The 15,130-nt window shown below is 42.2% G+C and overlaps 1 protein-coding gene across 1 annotated transcript; it reads right to left on the bottom strand.

Annotated features, from left to right (window-relative positions):
• Positions 1-1,314: 1,314 nt before the first annotated feature.
• LOC108880596 (protein Tob1) lies at positions 1,315-5,275 on the bottom strand. Its single transcript, XM_018672174.2, has 2 exons — positions 4,997-5,275; positions 1,315-3,519 (listed from the first exon to the last, which is right to left on the bottom strand). The coding sequence occupies exon 2, from the start codon at positions 3,303-3,305 to the stop codon at positions 2,283-2,285; it is 1,023 nt and encodes a 340-aa protein (XP_018527690.1). The 5' UTR covers positions 3,306-3,519; positions 4,997-5,275; the 3' UTR covers positions 1,315-2,282.
• Positions 5,276-15,130: the final 9,855 nt, after the last annotated feature.

Here is a 15,130-nt window from a genome sequence, read left to right as displayed (position 1 = left end):
GACAAGCGATGATGAGCCGGCCCCAGAGGGACCATGATATGCCAGCAGGGTCAGGGTGATTTCAGTCAGCCAGTGCTGGTATGATACAGTCCAACAACCTCTCATCAGAAGCAACACCACAGAGGTCTCATCTTCAGCACTGCTTCCCAACAGTTATCTGCTACCTAAAGCCAGCTCAAAAGCTTGGCTGCTATCAAATAATGCCTCTAATTATTATAATCGTCGATGTAAAAATGCGCAGAACGGATTTATGATGTAACAAGGCAAGTAGCTGAATATCAAAAACGCTCCCTCATATTAGGAAAACTTTGTACCAACGCCTTTAGAAAGGTTAAGAGAGTTTATCTGAAATAACTTAAGTTGCAATAAATAAGTTTGAACCAGTCATTTTATTATGTTCCAACCCCAGTACTGTATACTTAGGATGTATGTGTTTGTACCTTGCAGTTATCCATTAACAGGCCATATCCTTGAGGACACTGGGTGAAATGTAACTGACCGGCACACTCCTGAACTTGTTTTAGCACTATTTTTCAGTATTGCATGATGTGTTTTATTATTACATTAGTGTTACTTTGGGGGGAGGGGGATTATTCTGGTCTCCTCTCAACAGAAGAGGTCAGAGTGGAGAGGAATAGTACCCTGGAGATGGTGGGGATTCAGCATCTTGCATACGAGCACTTCAGCAGATGCTTTGCTTTGCTGATAATCACCTGAGTAGATGTCTGCCTAACCTGTCTGACGATGCAGAGTTACTAAAAACCAATTCTGTTTTTTCATCAGACAGGGGTCTTCTATAGATGCAGCACTGCCTGTGTACTCTGAAATGTGTAGCAAACAGCCATGTCATACATATGAAGCCAGGCTTTAGTTCAGGGGGTTATCAGGCTTGACACTTATCACACGCCCAGCATTCATACGTGTAATGACACTTGGCCCAAGGGCAAGCATTAGCCAACACAGCCTGTGCAGTGTGAATGTTGTTGCTGGGGGGTTGTGGAGTCGACGCTTGTGCAGCTACTGATGTATCTGGGTTGCTGGCAGAGGGTGTGAAATGTGTTGTGGTATATAGGAGTAATGTCTTATCTAATGTAGCATTTGTTCCAGCTTAAGAAACATGATTCCTGCTGTCAGTGAGCTGTCAAACTGTTGGTGAACTGGGACGGATGTAGGCGTATTTAGGAAAAACCTGATTCTGCTGACTTCAGGACAGAGTGCTGGATTTGCCCGGACATGTTAGAAAACCTCAAAATACTTAAATGTCCTTGCATCAACCAACTCAACCACAAAAACCAATGACAAGCTGAGCAAGTGTTCATTATTTTCAAGCTTTTTAATACAAACTTAATAAACTATCAGTCCCTCTTAACATGTAAGACACTGACTCCGAATACTTTGTTATACCGTTTGTTTTATCAAGTATTGCACAATGTAGGTACAAAATTAATATACGATTACATTTTGTCCATAATATAGCAAAAATCTTTTAAACTCTTAACAGAAAATACAACTCTTATGTTTTTCAAAAAAGCAAATATTCTTAAATCCCACCACTACGGAATATTCTGTACACAATCTTTAGAATAGTCAATGTTTTTTTGTTTTTTTTTTTTAAAGATGGATTCATTTTATAATTTCAATAAAAAAAGAAAACATAAAGTTGCTGCAGCCATCACAGATCACTGGAGTAGTAAAAAGATATAAATGCAATACCATGTCGTAGAAACAATAGATACTCTGATATTTTACAAACTCTGTACTAAATTAAATTATACAATTAGAAAAAAGACCAGGAAATCCCACTTATTTATGCCAATTTCTTGAAAAAAAATTGGCGGTGTCCAGTTATGTTTAAATACTGAAAGAGGCCATGACTTGTGGTGGTGGTTTTTTTTGTCTTTTTTTTATATCTTAAAACAGTCACATAAAAAAAAAAATTGTGCTTGGTTGGCAAAAGAAATAACAATGATGCATGTTGAAGTTTAGGTAACCAAGCTTGGACATCTTGTACTACAAGCTTCATCATTTTAAGGAAAGGAAAAAAAAAAAAGAAGATATAACTCAAGGGGGCAAAGTAATTCACCCTCGGGCTCATGCTCTTAGACTCGTAACACAGATCTTACAGTTGACAAGTCACTTTTTCCTTTTATCATTGACATTCTGTTCTTGTTTACACTTTTTTTTTATTTTTCAAAATGTGCATTTGTGTTTGTTTCCCCCCATCACATTATCTCTGGTCGTTTCTGTGTGAAGTAGTAGCTTAGGTAGTACCTTTACATGTACTAGTTGGCCATAACTGGCTGGAATTGCTGGTTAGAATACTGCATGTTGTTCAAGCTGAAATTCAAGCCATCCATAAGGGACTTGTCGTTAAGGCCACCATAGGCCGCAAACATGTCGAAGGCATTGCTGTACTGCAGCGGGCTGAGGCTGAGCGAGCTGTCCCCGGGAAAGAGAGCACTCTGGCTGCCCTGGCCCTGCAGGCTGGGGAACACAAACTCCTTGGCATTGGGGGACAGGGCTGAGGGCTTCTGGTGCTGCTGCTGCTGCGCTCCAAGTCCCAACCCGTACAGAGAGTGCATGGAGGTGGAGATGGCTTTCTGTTTCAGGAGACTGTTCACATTCAGGCCCAGGTTGGTGGGAGAGGTGCGCGCCACCTTGTTCGCAGCATTATTGCCGCCATTGTTGTTGCGTCCGCTGCTCTTCATCTTAGTGGAGCCAAACTTGGTGGCGGCAAAGGTCGCTGTCGTGAAGGTTAAAGGCTGCGTGGAGCGGGGCATGAAGGTGGGACTGACTGCCGCCGAGTGGCCGAAAGGAGGAGAGGGCGAGCTGGAGCCCGGAGAGGCGCCGTTCACAGGTTCGTTGATGGGCATGAAGACCTGTGCATCGGGATTGAAACTATTCTTGATCTCCTTGTCCAGATCAAGCCCGCCATTACTAGCTCCACTTTCGTTGCTGTCATCAACGTACAATACTTTGACGGGCCCTTTCTCCCCGATCTGATAGGACACCTCAAAGGGGTCAATCCACACACTAAGGTCCTGGGGCAGGTTGTTGCGGACATCCTCAATGTCCAGCCCGCTCTCTTTGGCTGCCTTCTCCACCACGGGGTCCACCTTCTCCCCCACGTGAATGCATCTGAATCCTGAGCCCTTGTATGGCTTGTCAGGGTACCAGTGTCCCTCATACTTCTGCTTCAGCTGGCGCTCCAGCTCCTCGCCGAAAATGTTGACCCGTCGCCTCGGCAGCTTGTTATACAGGTACGAGATGATGAAGTTGAGAGCTACTTGGATTTCAAGCTGCATAGCTAACTGCTGTAGTTTACCAGGTGCGTGAAGAATAGGTGTGTCTGACCTTGAATGTGTCCACTGGGTCTGCTTTGTTTATCCGTGGTTGGCAACACAGATGCTCTCCAGGCAGGATGGCAAAAGCAACCAGAACTTGGATAAAACTGGTTCAAAAGCAAAAGTGCTGGTTTTGTAGAAGTGGTGTCCTTCCACAGGGTGTGATAATTCTTTCCTGCAACAATTGGTAGAGAAAAAAAATTAATGATTCATTTCAAAATGTTTATTTAAATTCATAAATTCATGAATATTCCAAACAGAGTACTCCAGGTCATCTGGTCTTTTGTGTTACTGAATTACTGAAGTACAAGTAAGTGCCCTTTAATTACTAGGCGTCTGTCTGAAGCAACAGTGCATGTTGCAGTTTTGACTGCTGTGAGCTCAGATATCATAAGCTAAGTGTCACTCAACAGACAACCAGAGCAGTAAGAGTCTCAATCAGATAAGGAGAAAATGTGTAGAAATACTAATACAGAGCCAGCTGATCCGCGATCAAGCTTTATTTCTTGCTCATCTGGCACTAAGCTGTGTATATATTGTTTATCTGTCAAAAAGTGGGCACTGGACACATTAACCTCGCACTAGGACTCGGGAATCCTGTTACATAATAGGCTACCGGATAGCATCCATACAGCAGGAGACAGGAAAACTAATGCGAGGTCGTTGCATTTAATTAACGAAAACGGCGAACCGAACCGAGGAAGTGCCTCGTCAGTAATGCCTAATGGAAGATAAGCTGGCGAGGAGATGATTTTGGGTGGATTTCAGAGCTGACAATCGTGTCACTGGGGCTGGTTATGCGCGTACACCAGCAACGATTGAGTCCGATCGCTTCCTATATTAAAAACAATGTCGAAATAAGGCTTAACCCACCGTGGCTACACCCATATGTTTGGCAATTTAGCACAGAGAAGGGGAAATACTTGAACGTTGAAACCTAACATTAGATCAAATGTCATGAAGTAATAATTCGACGAAACAGGATGTGCTACAATAATCCTTGCCATTTAGAAAAGCTGAAGAATACAGAGTGTGAACTTGTCGAGGCTCCAAATACCTAAAAGTTAATTATTTTTTCCAGTGCAGTGACGGAAAAAAGCTGTACATGGTAATAACTGCAACATTTATCGCCTCCCTCAGGAAACTGCCCTCGAAAACAGTAGCCCATAGAAGATTCCCGACAGTTGCGAAATGGCTACAGGTCTTAATTCATCGCATCAGTTTTATGAAGTCAAAAGGAATATTGTTACAATTTCAAAGAAACTGTCATGGTGACAACAGACTGTAATGACACCAGTGGAAATTAAAAGATCTAATAAAGTTCGATATGATAGGCTACACTCTAAATTCACGGGCACAGCAGACGTACTTCGAGTCTCTGAGAGAATATTATTGTCATCTTCTAAACCGAGATAAGAAAGAAGCCACATACTACACACTTTTATCACACGCACGCGCCTGCATACACATTCACTATCATATACACACACACACACACACACACACACACACCCCTCCCTAACTTAGTGGACTGACGCAGCAAATCAGCTTAGTAAGTATGAATACAGCTACAGTACGACAGCTAGCAAATTTAAGACAATAATATCACATATATCACAAGTAACAGAAGCGAGTCATCTGAAAATACTTACTTTTTTGTAAAAAATAAAGATTCTCAGTAGTTCTGAAGTACCGTTAGTTAGTGCAAATAGAAAAAAAAGTATAAATACTTTCTTCACATAGAATATATTATCAACAATACAAAAAAGTATTCCAGTACATGTAGATTTCGGAGGATTGGCGTTTACGGTTTGCTTCGGTTTCTATTTTTTAAGGTTATTTAGCGTTTTTTTCCCCTCTTTCAGCAGGCTTGCAGAGTAGCTCCCTCCTACTCGGGAGTTTTGCAACTTCGTCCCCCCCACTGATACAGTGTTGCCTTTATTTATAGCTTTCCTCCGCCATGGGCACGAGGTAGGCGGTGATGCGGTTTCAGGGGTCAAAACAATACGAGCGACCGCGATTGGTCCGATGCGCGAGTCCCGCCCTCGACGTGAAGCCCGAGTCGTGCTCTCATTGGCCGATCCGCAGCGTCAATCTAAGACTTAAGATTCTGTGAAATGGGAGAGACGCCTATGAGCGCTTGCGTCAGAGATAACCTAGGTCTGTGCTGACAGCAAAAGGCAGAAGTAATTAATGTTAAGACAGAAACGACATTATATAAAGCGATATCCTGCTTTTTTTCAGTTGTCATGAAACAAATACTTATATCGATGTGAGAATGTTGGAATATGGATGTTTTGCTTTATAAACCTTCGCTGTTATTCAGGAATATATAGCTAGGCTGGACCATAATTATCAGACTACATTATAAACACGGTGCTATTAATTGATACACTCAAGCACTGTACACGACTTGCCTCGTCTTTTAATGCCTGTGCCGTGTTTATACCACACAGCATAAGCACTAAAAAAAGACGTTTACGCGGCTATATACTCATATATATCCCCTTTAACGTAGAATATTCATACAGGACCTTGGTGCCACGAAAAAAAAGGAGTTTGATGAATGTTTATTGCCTGAGAGGAGATTCCCTATAGCGGAACAATACAGCTGGCAGCAGGGTGGGTGGTGCTGAATGCTATCTAGAAAACACACGCGCTGATTGGTCCAAAACGGGGCAGGAGCCCTACAGTGAGTGGTGTGTCCGTATCCAAGGTGCTGATGTAGGCTGCGCACGTCATTGCTCGGCTGAACGCACGTTGTTGCCAAATTTAAAGTGCACTAACACAGAGAAGTAATATGTTGGTGATATGAAAGCGCTGCTGCGCATTGTCAGTGTAACTTTACATTAGGAGCGTGTGTTGAAATGGAAAAAAGGTGTTTGAATTAAACCATTAACCAGAATGATGAATGAAACAAACCGTCTCCTAATGATTAATGGTGTTAGCAAATGCCAAAGGGAAAAAGTGATACAAGAGAATAAATTCTAAAGACAGGAAATTTTTAAAATGAGAACACTTCAGAACATGGACTAAAGATAGGAGTGGATAATGCCACATTGTCTTGTATCTATCAGTGTGAGAGCCTTACTTTTGTCATCACAGCAGCTGGTGTTGTAATGGGAAAGGAAGGCTGCTGGTCTGCGTAGGCCTGCTGACAGAATAGACTTTTAAACATTCTTCATGCACTTAGGTCTGCCAAGCAGAGTCATGTGCTCGTAGCGAGCCGTAAATGTGTGCGAAAGGGCTCCCATGGAAAGTGCTGTTGGGGGATCAAATACACAAGACGGGCGACAGATCAGGCATGGGAAGGAAGGGGGTGGGTGGGGGGGCAAGAATAGGGGATAGATTATATGTTTTGACATTGCCCCCGTGGATTCAGATTCACAGTCTAGCTCAGAGTGTGGAAGTGGGTGGGAGAGCGAGTCGGCAGCCGGCAGCACTGTGACTTCCACAGTCCTGGCAAGGCCTTGTGGGTTGTTTTTACTGTAAACAGCTCAGCACAATCTAATGTCACATGTCCTCCAGGACCAAAGCCAAATAGACATCCTCTTGTAGCTGCTTGTTATGGTAGTTTATATACTTTAAGTATACTTTAAGTCTTATGCTTTTTCAGTAAGTGTGTAAATTGTGTGTTGATGAGCTTGCTTATGGTGTCTGCATTTCTAACAAACAGCCGTCACCTGACAGAGCAAGGTCAGCAGCCATAATAAGGCATGTTAAGACTGTTATATTGTCTTAGGGTGTAATCCTCTAATGTATCCTCCACTCACTGCAACTTCTGTCACTTGTGCTTATGAAGGAGCGTAACACCCTAAGATCTCTAATCCCCCACTTGGTCTACAGTTGTAGTCTGTGCTTTGACTCCAGGAATGACAACGTGGGTAGAGGGAGAAATTAAGTTAAATGAGTAATTAACTAAATGATGTTGCTGATGTTTTCAGGTTTTATGAAAATCCAACTCATGAGGGCTTAGTCGAGTGGTTTTAAGGCTTGTTTGCACAACACCGACCTTACAGGCTTTCAGTGAGAAGGTGAGGGGTATCCTGATATTTACTAACCCATTTACATTCATTATCCCAGTGAACTGAAGGTGACCTTCAAAAAAAAAAAAGAAAAGAAAGAAAAAAACATTGGATTACATAAGCAGCATTTGTCATAAGACCTCAACCTCACATCTCTCTGATAAAAACAAACTCGATCTCACCCTGACAACAGAGGATAAGCAGAGGCTGTCCTCCTTCGCTGCTGCCCTATAACATAAACATACAGGCTCCTGTGATAGGACCATATACAGAATTACGCTCAGCAGCAGACGTGTGACGGAGCATAACAGACCGCTTCCGCTTTTTTTTCCTGAACCACAAGGAAAAAGGCGATAAGATGCAAGGACAGATTCATGGCAGTAATGTTTTGAGAGAAGAGGAACAGAGATCACATCAGTGTTTAAAGCTTGTAATTAGAAAAATATTCACTGCACAGTGTTGAACAGCAGACACATGTAAATAGAAGAAGGGCAACTAACTGACACACTAGAATAGATTTCTCACACACTGCCGCCTTCCATGTCTGCCTCCCCCTCCTCCCTGTCCTTTTTATCCCTTTGTCGCCCCCGCCACCCTCCCATTCCTTTCCAGCTCAGGCGGAGAGCCTTTGACGTCACTGGTTGTTATTACTTAACACAACTCTGCAGAGCGCCTTGGGCACCTCGTAATAGACAGATGCTTTGCTTTCCCTTTGAAGAGTAAATGAGGTACCGGGGTGAGATGCACGGCAAAGGAGGCAGAGGGAAAGGGAGACGAATAGTGTGGGTACAACTCTGGCACTGAGTTTAGGACTTAAAGCGTATTTTGTTTTTGATCTGCCAAAATAAAGGGAGTAATTCCAAAGTGAGACATCCACAAAGAAGTGATGATCTTAAAAGAGTATATTTCTAGCAAGGAAGTAAAAGTACCTACTCTGAAAAATTTAATTCCTTCTAGATAATTGAATAGAAAAAGATAGAAAGTTGGTTACCATTAGTTGAAAGGGAAGCATGTATGCCTGGAAGAAATGATCTGAATTTACAGAGCGTGATGTGAAAGTTACAAACGACTGCATAACATTTTATACAAAGATCCTACATTTCAAGATACAAGGATCCTCTAAGTGATAGTCTTAAAGGCTCTCTCTGACAATAGTCAATCTGTTTGACAAACCGACCCTATCTGTCATGTGGACTGACCACAGGATGAAAAGGCTGATTATCTTAGTCAGGATATAGATATTGAGTGGGGAAACTGCTAAGACTGTAGTTCGTTATGGTGGCATGACAACACAACACAATACCTAGAATTCATTAGCATCACTCAGCCTTAGCGTTAGCATTAACAGCTAATACGGCACTGAAGCTTAAAGAGCAGATGATAGACAGTGCGCCATGTGCTATAGCTTTCATTCATTACACACATACTGAAGATTGAATCTAAAAAAAATAAATGATCTTTTCTGCAACCTTCAAATGAGTCAATACCTCATTATTCTGTCTGTAATACATGAGATGACAACCCTGATAGGACATCTCATTAACTAAATTTCATGAGCGACTGAGCTTTTATACCAGCATTTTATGGTGTTATCAGGGAATGACATATCGTACCTGTTCTTTTCCCTGATACAGCCTGTCAGCCGTGGCTGCCCATTAACCATCGTGCCTCAGTGGCCCGCAGTGAGTCACACGGCGTGCATACACACTGGGAGGATTTACATGGCAAAGTATATGTAAATACAGAGGTTATGTTATCAGTTGTCTCGACAGCAGTGCAAGTACTTTTTCTCCTGCGCAGTCGCCGTCATAGCCCACTGAGGCTGTTACATAATTCATCCAATGGCAGCCCACTGGGGCAACATCAATAGATCCATTCGCCATCAGCACTGAAAAAAAAACAAGGCTGAGATACACAAGCATATCCTAATACGACCAACTCTAAGCTGTGTAAAATGGCTCATTGTTGATCTACATGAAATGAGGGGAACATGTTTTCTCTCACTGTGTATTTTCTTTCATCCTATGTAGTGCTGTGTTATTCTCTGAACCATGCAAAACAGTGACGCATTTCATATATAGTGTGGTACTCTTTCTTTATGTTGCAATAGACGTGTTTCAGCTTTAATTTCCAGATAGAGGAAAACACAACTCAGTGGCTAATGTCAGACACGCAGACATAGACGCATACACACACATGAATAAATGGGTCAGTACAAGTCAGCTGCACTATTCCAGTAACCATCAGTACTGTATGGTCTCATGAATGGGTCGTCACGAGTTCTTTTTAAAGCTAATTCTCTTCATCCTACATTTCTCCTGCTTTTGCCACCCCCCTAATCCACCACACTGTGACTTAATGATTTTAACTCCATTCAACTGAGTGCAAGCACACACACATACCTCCTCATTCGCCAGGCTTTTTACACATAAACTGTCTCAAATGATAGAGCGACACCTCCTGTGCCTCAAGGACATGGAGAATCAATTTAGTAATGAGACGTGGATAGTCGATGGAAAGATAAGAAGAAGGTGCCGAGGTATGTTTGATTCATCTGCGGCAGTGACAAGGCACATCACTTTGTGTGGTTTAGTACCTGACATTATGTTGATTACTTTACATTTTTTATTCTGCTCTCCTTTCTCTGCCCAATCACTCGTGACTTTTTAATGCAGGGTCCTCCATTAATATGACTAAACAGTAGCCCACACTGTGTGCAGCATCTGACTGGAGGGGTGGAAGATTCCTCTGTGTGGTCTTGTGCATGCTCCACATCCTCTAGACAAGACGTAAACAGCAAGAGTTGGTGATCTAAACCAAAAAACAGAGAGGTGGTAGACCTTCTGCAGCATGTTAGTTTATAAGAGCACATTTTGTCATCAATTATCGACAATAGCCACTTACTACAGCTACAGTATAAACAACCCAACTTGGCAAATGTTGTGGTTCTGTACTTACCAAAGCTCTGGTACAACAGGTCTTAAATTCTATGAATAAATAAAACTAAAAATCATTCTTTTTAAAAGGAGTTTACCATCTTTCACAAGTTTTTATCATTCATCTTCATATCATCTTCATTTTATTTTTAATTGTTTCAACTGTTGTTTAACTGTTTCAGCGTAAGAACCAAAACTGCATGGGAAATTAGTTAATTTATTTCTTGCCAGCTGGCAGGTGAAAGGATTGGATTGTGGCCCATTAGCTTTCCATACAAGAAGCAACCAATGTGGTCAACCTTATATATAATTCATGTATAAAAGACTGATAATGTTACTCCTGCCGTGATTCTGTTAGCAGTGGTTTCATTTTCCGTATTTAAAGGTGCTATATGTATGTTTTTGCTATCGCTACACAGTCACATTACCATTAACAGCTGTTTGTTTACCAATAGCTTCAGCTATCATTGTGTTTACTAGACAAGAGGTTGGAATGCACTCTCTCTGCAGAGCTACTTCTTAATCTTCTCATGTTGGACTGAGGGCAGATTGGATGCTACAGTGACTCACTGTCACACAGCATTATTACGAGACAGAACAGGCCAGGGCTAGTTGGTTAACATGCTAACTTCAGTAGAAGAAAAGAAGTGACAGAGCTAGAAGCAAAACAAGAGTTGTCATTGGTGTTGCTTTCCATTGCTGGAATTGCCTCTTGGCAAATGAAAGAATGAAGTTTGGTGCTGAACTCAAAATGTTTCTCCTAGACTGGTAAGTAGACTGTTGTTAATGCTAATGTTGGCCAATTAGCAATAGAAAACACTTACACCTTTAACATACAGCTTTTATCTTAACCAATATTTTTTTGTTGCGATTGTAGTTGCCTCTCAGCAGCCCTAAGAGTGGTTCTTGCAGAATCTTTTCTCCAGCGCCTGATACTTTGCTAGCAATATTTTTTATTGTACTGAAATACATCCAGATCGTCTCTGGATTCAGCTGAGACAGATTCCAGTCTGTCACACCTGGCATCTGAATGGTTCAAATGTCTCTTGAGTGTGTTTACTTCTCTGCTCAGTATGCAGATAAGCACACAGGTACACCACATCTCTGTAAACCAGGACCCCAGCTCAAAATCAGAGCAAGACAGATCACCATCTACCCTTGGCTTCTGTTATTTTTGGCTTCTACAAAGCTTCCTGGCATGTATGAACCAACACCTTGTCAGTCCTTCACTGTGGTTGGGAGCACATTTGCATTCACATTACACTACATTTGCGGCCAAATGTGTCCTTGGCCACCTCCAAATGTGGCTTGAGGAATCCACTGTGTCCCAGTAGGTACGTTCACACCCGCATATGCAGCTGTTTGCTTGTGATTGGATCAATCAGGATGCATTTTAGGGCTTGGTGTGACTCTCTGAGGTGTTGGGGAAGCGATAGTCTCTTGGTTGAAAGAGTGAAGAGGTGCAAGAACGGAAGGAGTGTGGAAAGGAGGGGAAATACAGGGGTATAAAGGACAGCTGGGATGATATGAAAGAAGGAAGGGAGAGAAGACATTTGTGGCCTGAGGCACCAGGGTTGACCTCCAAGGGCTTACAATGAGAGAGAAAGATGAAAGGGAAAAGAAATGAGGAAAGAGCTGGTGTAGATGGAATGAGGGCAAGAGGAATGAAAAATAAACACTGTTGGACAAAAGATAACTTCAATTTAATTCTGTTAATCAGTGGAAAGGAAAATGTATTTTATTTTCTAAAAGCAAAGTCAGCAAAAATGGAGACCACCTATTGACAAACAGTAGAGGCCATGGTTTGGAGGCGGTGGCCGCAGATTTCTGATGCACTTATCATAATTCTGATTAGAACTGACCCTGGAAAGGCACAGCGTGCAATTAAGATTCACAGAGAGAAATTAAAAGTAAACAGCAGGGGCTGTCTGCCGAGAAGTGTGCCTGATGGATGAGAGGAGAGATAGAGCGAGACAACAGAGGAGGAGGACGGAGGATGAAAGCGAGAAAGATGGGGAATAACAATCCCACTGTTGTGTTTAATAGAGGGAGGGAGAGGTGGGGGGGTATTCAGTATTCATGGCTGTGGAAAAATACTTGAATCTGAGATACACAAACACACACACACATCATACATCTCTCAGTAGGCCAGGTCTCACATTCCCTGAATAGGTAATCACATCCATCTGTACTAACCATACTGTTTGTGTGTGTGTGTCTATTTCAGATATGTGAGTGCTAAGTAATTGATGGAGATGAAGTGGTCATGCATCGGCAGATATCTCATCTACCTTCAAATGAGGTTCTGCTTTTTAGATAGGTTTATAAACCACCTATATTATCTTGGAATGTTCTGGTTGTGCTTTCCCCATAAGATTATTCAACTTGTTATCATCCACCCTGTCCCAGGCAGCAAATTAGATCTTGTAGCTTGGCTTTTACTGTCATAATTCAAACACCTAGCACAAATCCATTTAATAAAAAGATGTATAAGGCTAAAGTGGCCCTCCATTTAGTCTGTGAGGTCACACACTTTGCTTGCATGACACTTGCATTTCCCCATTGCAAGTCTTCGTTGAATATGCTAATTTTATCCCACCTCAGAGGCACATGTGTTACAGCTAACAAGTCCCCTCACTGTAAAGACAGCAAGTTAGCATATATGTGTGTGCGAATGCTGCGTTACTTTAATGTTTCCATACATTCTTTAATGACGCACAACGCTGAATTATTTATCAGCATGATGAAGAGATGATTCAAGAATAACAGCACTTTCCAGAGTGTACAAACTGCACTTTAATATGGCTGTTTATTGTATCGCGTGTGGTGGTCCAGGAAAAAATAACCAGGGCACATTTTTAATTAGAGGCAGGAGCATTACTCTGAATAGGGATTCATTTATTCAGAAATCCTATTAGCTTGCATCACACCTAAAGTAAGACTTTTATCACATTGTCTACACAGATAAGAGTCATTCTGCATATTCCACAGCTACAGTACATCCACATCATCAACACTCTGACTGATGTCCGACCCCTGATTTCCCTGTTCTTTTTGGCTCAAGGCCTGAACCAGAATTACATGGCCATAGAGAGAGATAAGACTGAGAACAGTCTGCCTTCGTTATACTCTGATGTCATCTCTAACAGTTGCCCTCCCCTCCCAAAACATAAGATGACGGAACGACCTGAACACAATGCATCTCCTTATTTCACAGAATGTTCCATAAAAGTCTCCCCTGCAATGTAGAGCCACCAGGCTGCGTCACATTCAAATCTGTGACTGAAATCAATGTTCAAATCTAATATTTGTGTACTGTGTCATATCTAAATTATGTTGTCTCGAATTCTGTTTATGGCTAAAACAAATGAATTATTTATGATATTTGTTTCATGGAATGGTTATGCGTGGAAGGAGAGTTTAAGTGTAGTGGATAAACTTAGCTCTGGGTATGCGACTCTTTACACAAGTCTTTATCTCAGGCTGGGGACTTACAAATACTTTGCCCTGAGGTGCATCTGGTTGGAGCAGACACAATGTACCACATTCATAGTCCATAAACTCTGCTGGTCTGCTGCAATGTTTCCAGACATCCTCCCCTCCTTGGCTCACAGCACAATAGGGGCGTGTATGTATGCGTCTGTGCGCGAAGTGACAGGTCTATGTTAGGTCTCCTGCTGCCTTATCAGTGAGTCACACACAAACATAGTAACACACACACACATACTGGTACCAGCGCGTGACTCCTGACAGCTAATGGTTGTACCTGTTTTGGAAACAGATATGGTATCATGGAGTGGCTGATGCATACTTAAAAAGAGTGCAGCACATTAACCTTTCCTTCATTTAGCTTCTGTCCTGTGGAGTGAGTGAGCTGGACGCTGAACTGTGGTGAACCAATATCAGATGGCAAACTGACTGGCTATGAATGAGAATCAGCATGCAGGCAAATAGAGCTAGATTGTAAGAGACAGCAGTTTGGATGAATCATCTTCTGTGTGTGTGTGTGTGTGTGAGTGTGTGTGTGTGAATGTTTGAATTTCATATTACAGATACATAGTCAGTACAGAAATTGCAGTTGCTTCCACTAAGTGATGGATTTTCTCATATTTGGAATCACAGTTTAGTACTTTTATGATGATAGACAGTTTTTTTAAAAAAAGGATAAAAGTAGACATATCATCTATTTCTCCGCTCATTCTTCCTTCCTTGTCAAAACCTGGGGCCTACATTACCCACAATACAACTCAGTGGTGGCTACCCTCACTTCGTTCAAACTCCCCACCGCAGGACCCTCAGATTTTGTGCAGCTCCCTCTAGCTTTTTCTGCAGCTTTTCTCATGAATGCAGTAGCACTGTCCAACACGTGTAAACAGACTTGCAAGATGCCTCCATCCATCAAACTCTTTGTTTACTTTACTTTAGTGTTTCAAAGTAGCCCCCAAAACAAAGAGCTCTCGCCAAACAACACTCCTTCCACAATAATCTGCCCCTCCTCAATCTTCTCACCAGCCACAGACAGGAAACGCCCAGCTGCTGGGCTTCACACTCAAGAAGTTTGCATCAGTCCTCTGAAATACTTCACAGACCAGAGGTGGTGTATGACTCACCGAATCAGTTACAAATGCCCTTTGATCCCGAGTGAAACGCATACGGTGTCGCAGCCTTCCCCCCTTGTGCTTGTCCTATTCACATGGTCGACAGTGTCCGACCATGTGAATAGGACAGCCGCGTCGTGTCTCTTGTCCTGCCCTTTGCCCTATCACACACATACAGACGCACACAAATCTTATTTTGACATAACGGTGCCAGAGATTATATCTTT

Source organism: Lates calcarifer, linkage group LG11 (genome assembly GCF_001640805.2).
Source record: "Lates calcarifer isolate ASB-BC8 linkage group LG11, TLL_Latcal_v3, whole genome shotgun sequence".
In the NCBI taxonomy this organism is placed as follows: domain Eukaryota; kingdom Metazoa; phylum Chordata; class Actinopteri; family Centropomidae; genus Lates; species Lates calcarifer.
This window is presented reverse-complemented; position numbering and strand designations above follow the sequence as displayed.

What these genes read in the sequence shown, in the direction of transcription:
- LOC108880596 (XM_018672174.2), bottom strand. Translation starts at nt 3,305, where the DNA reads ATGCAGCTTGAAATCCAAGTAGCTCTCAACTTCATCATCTCGTACCTG.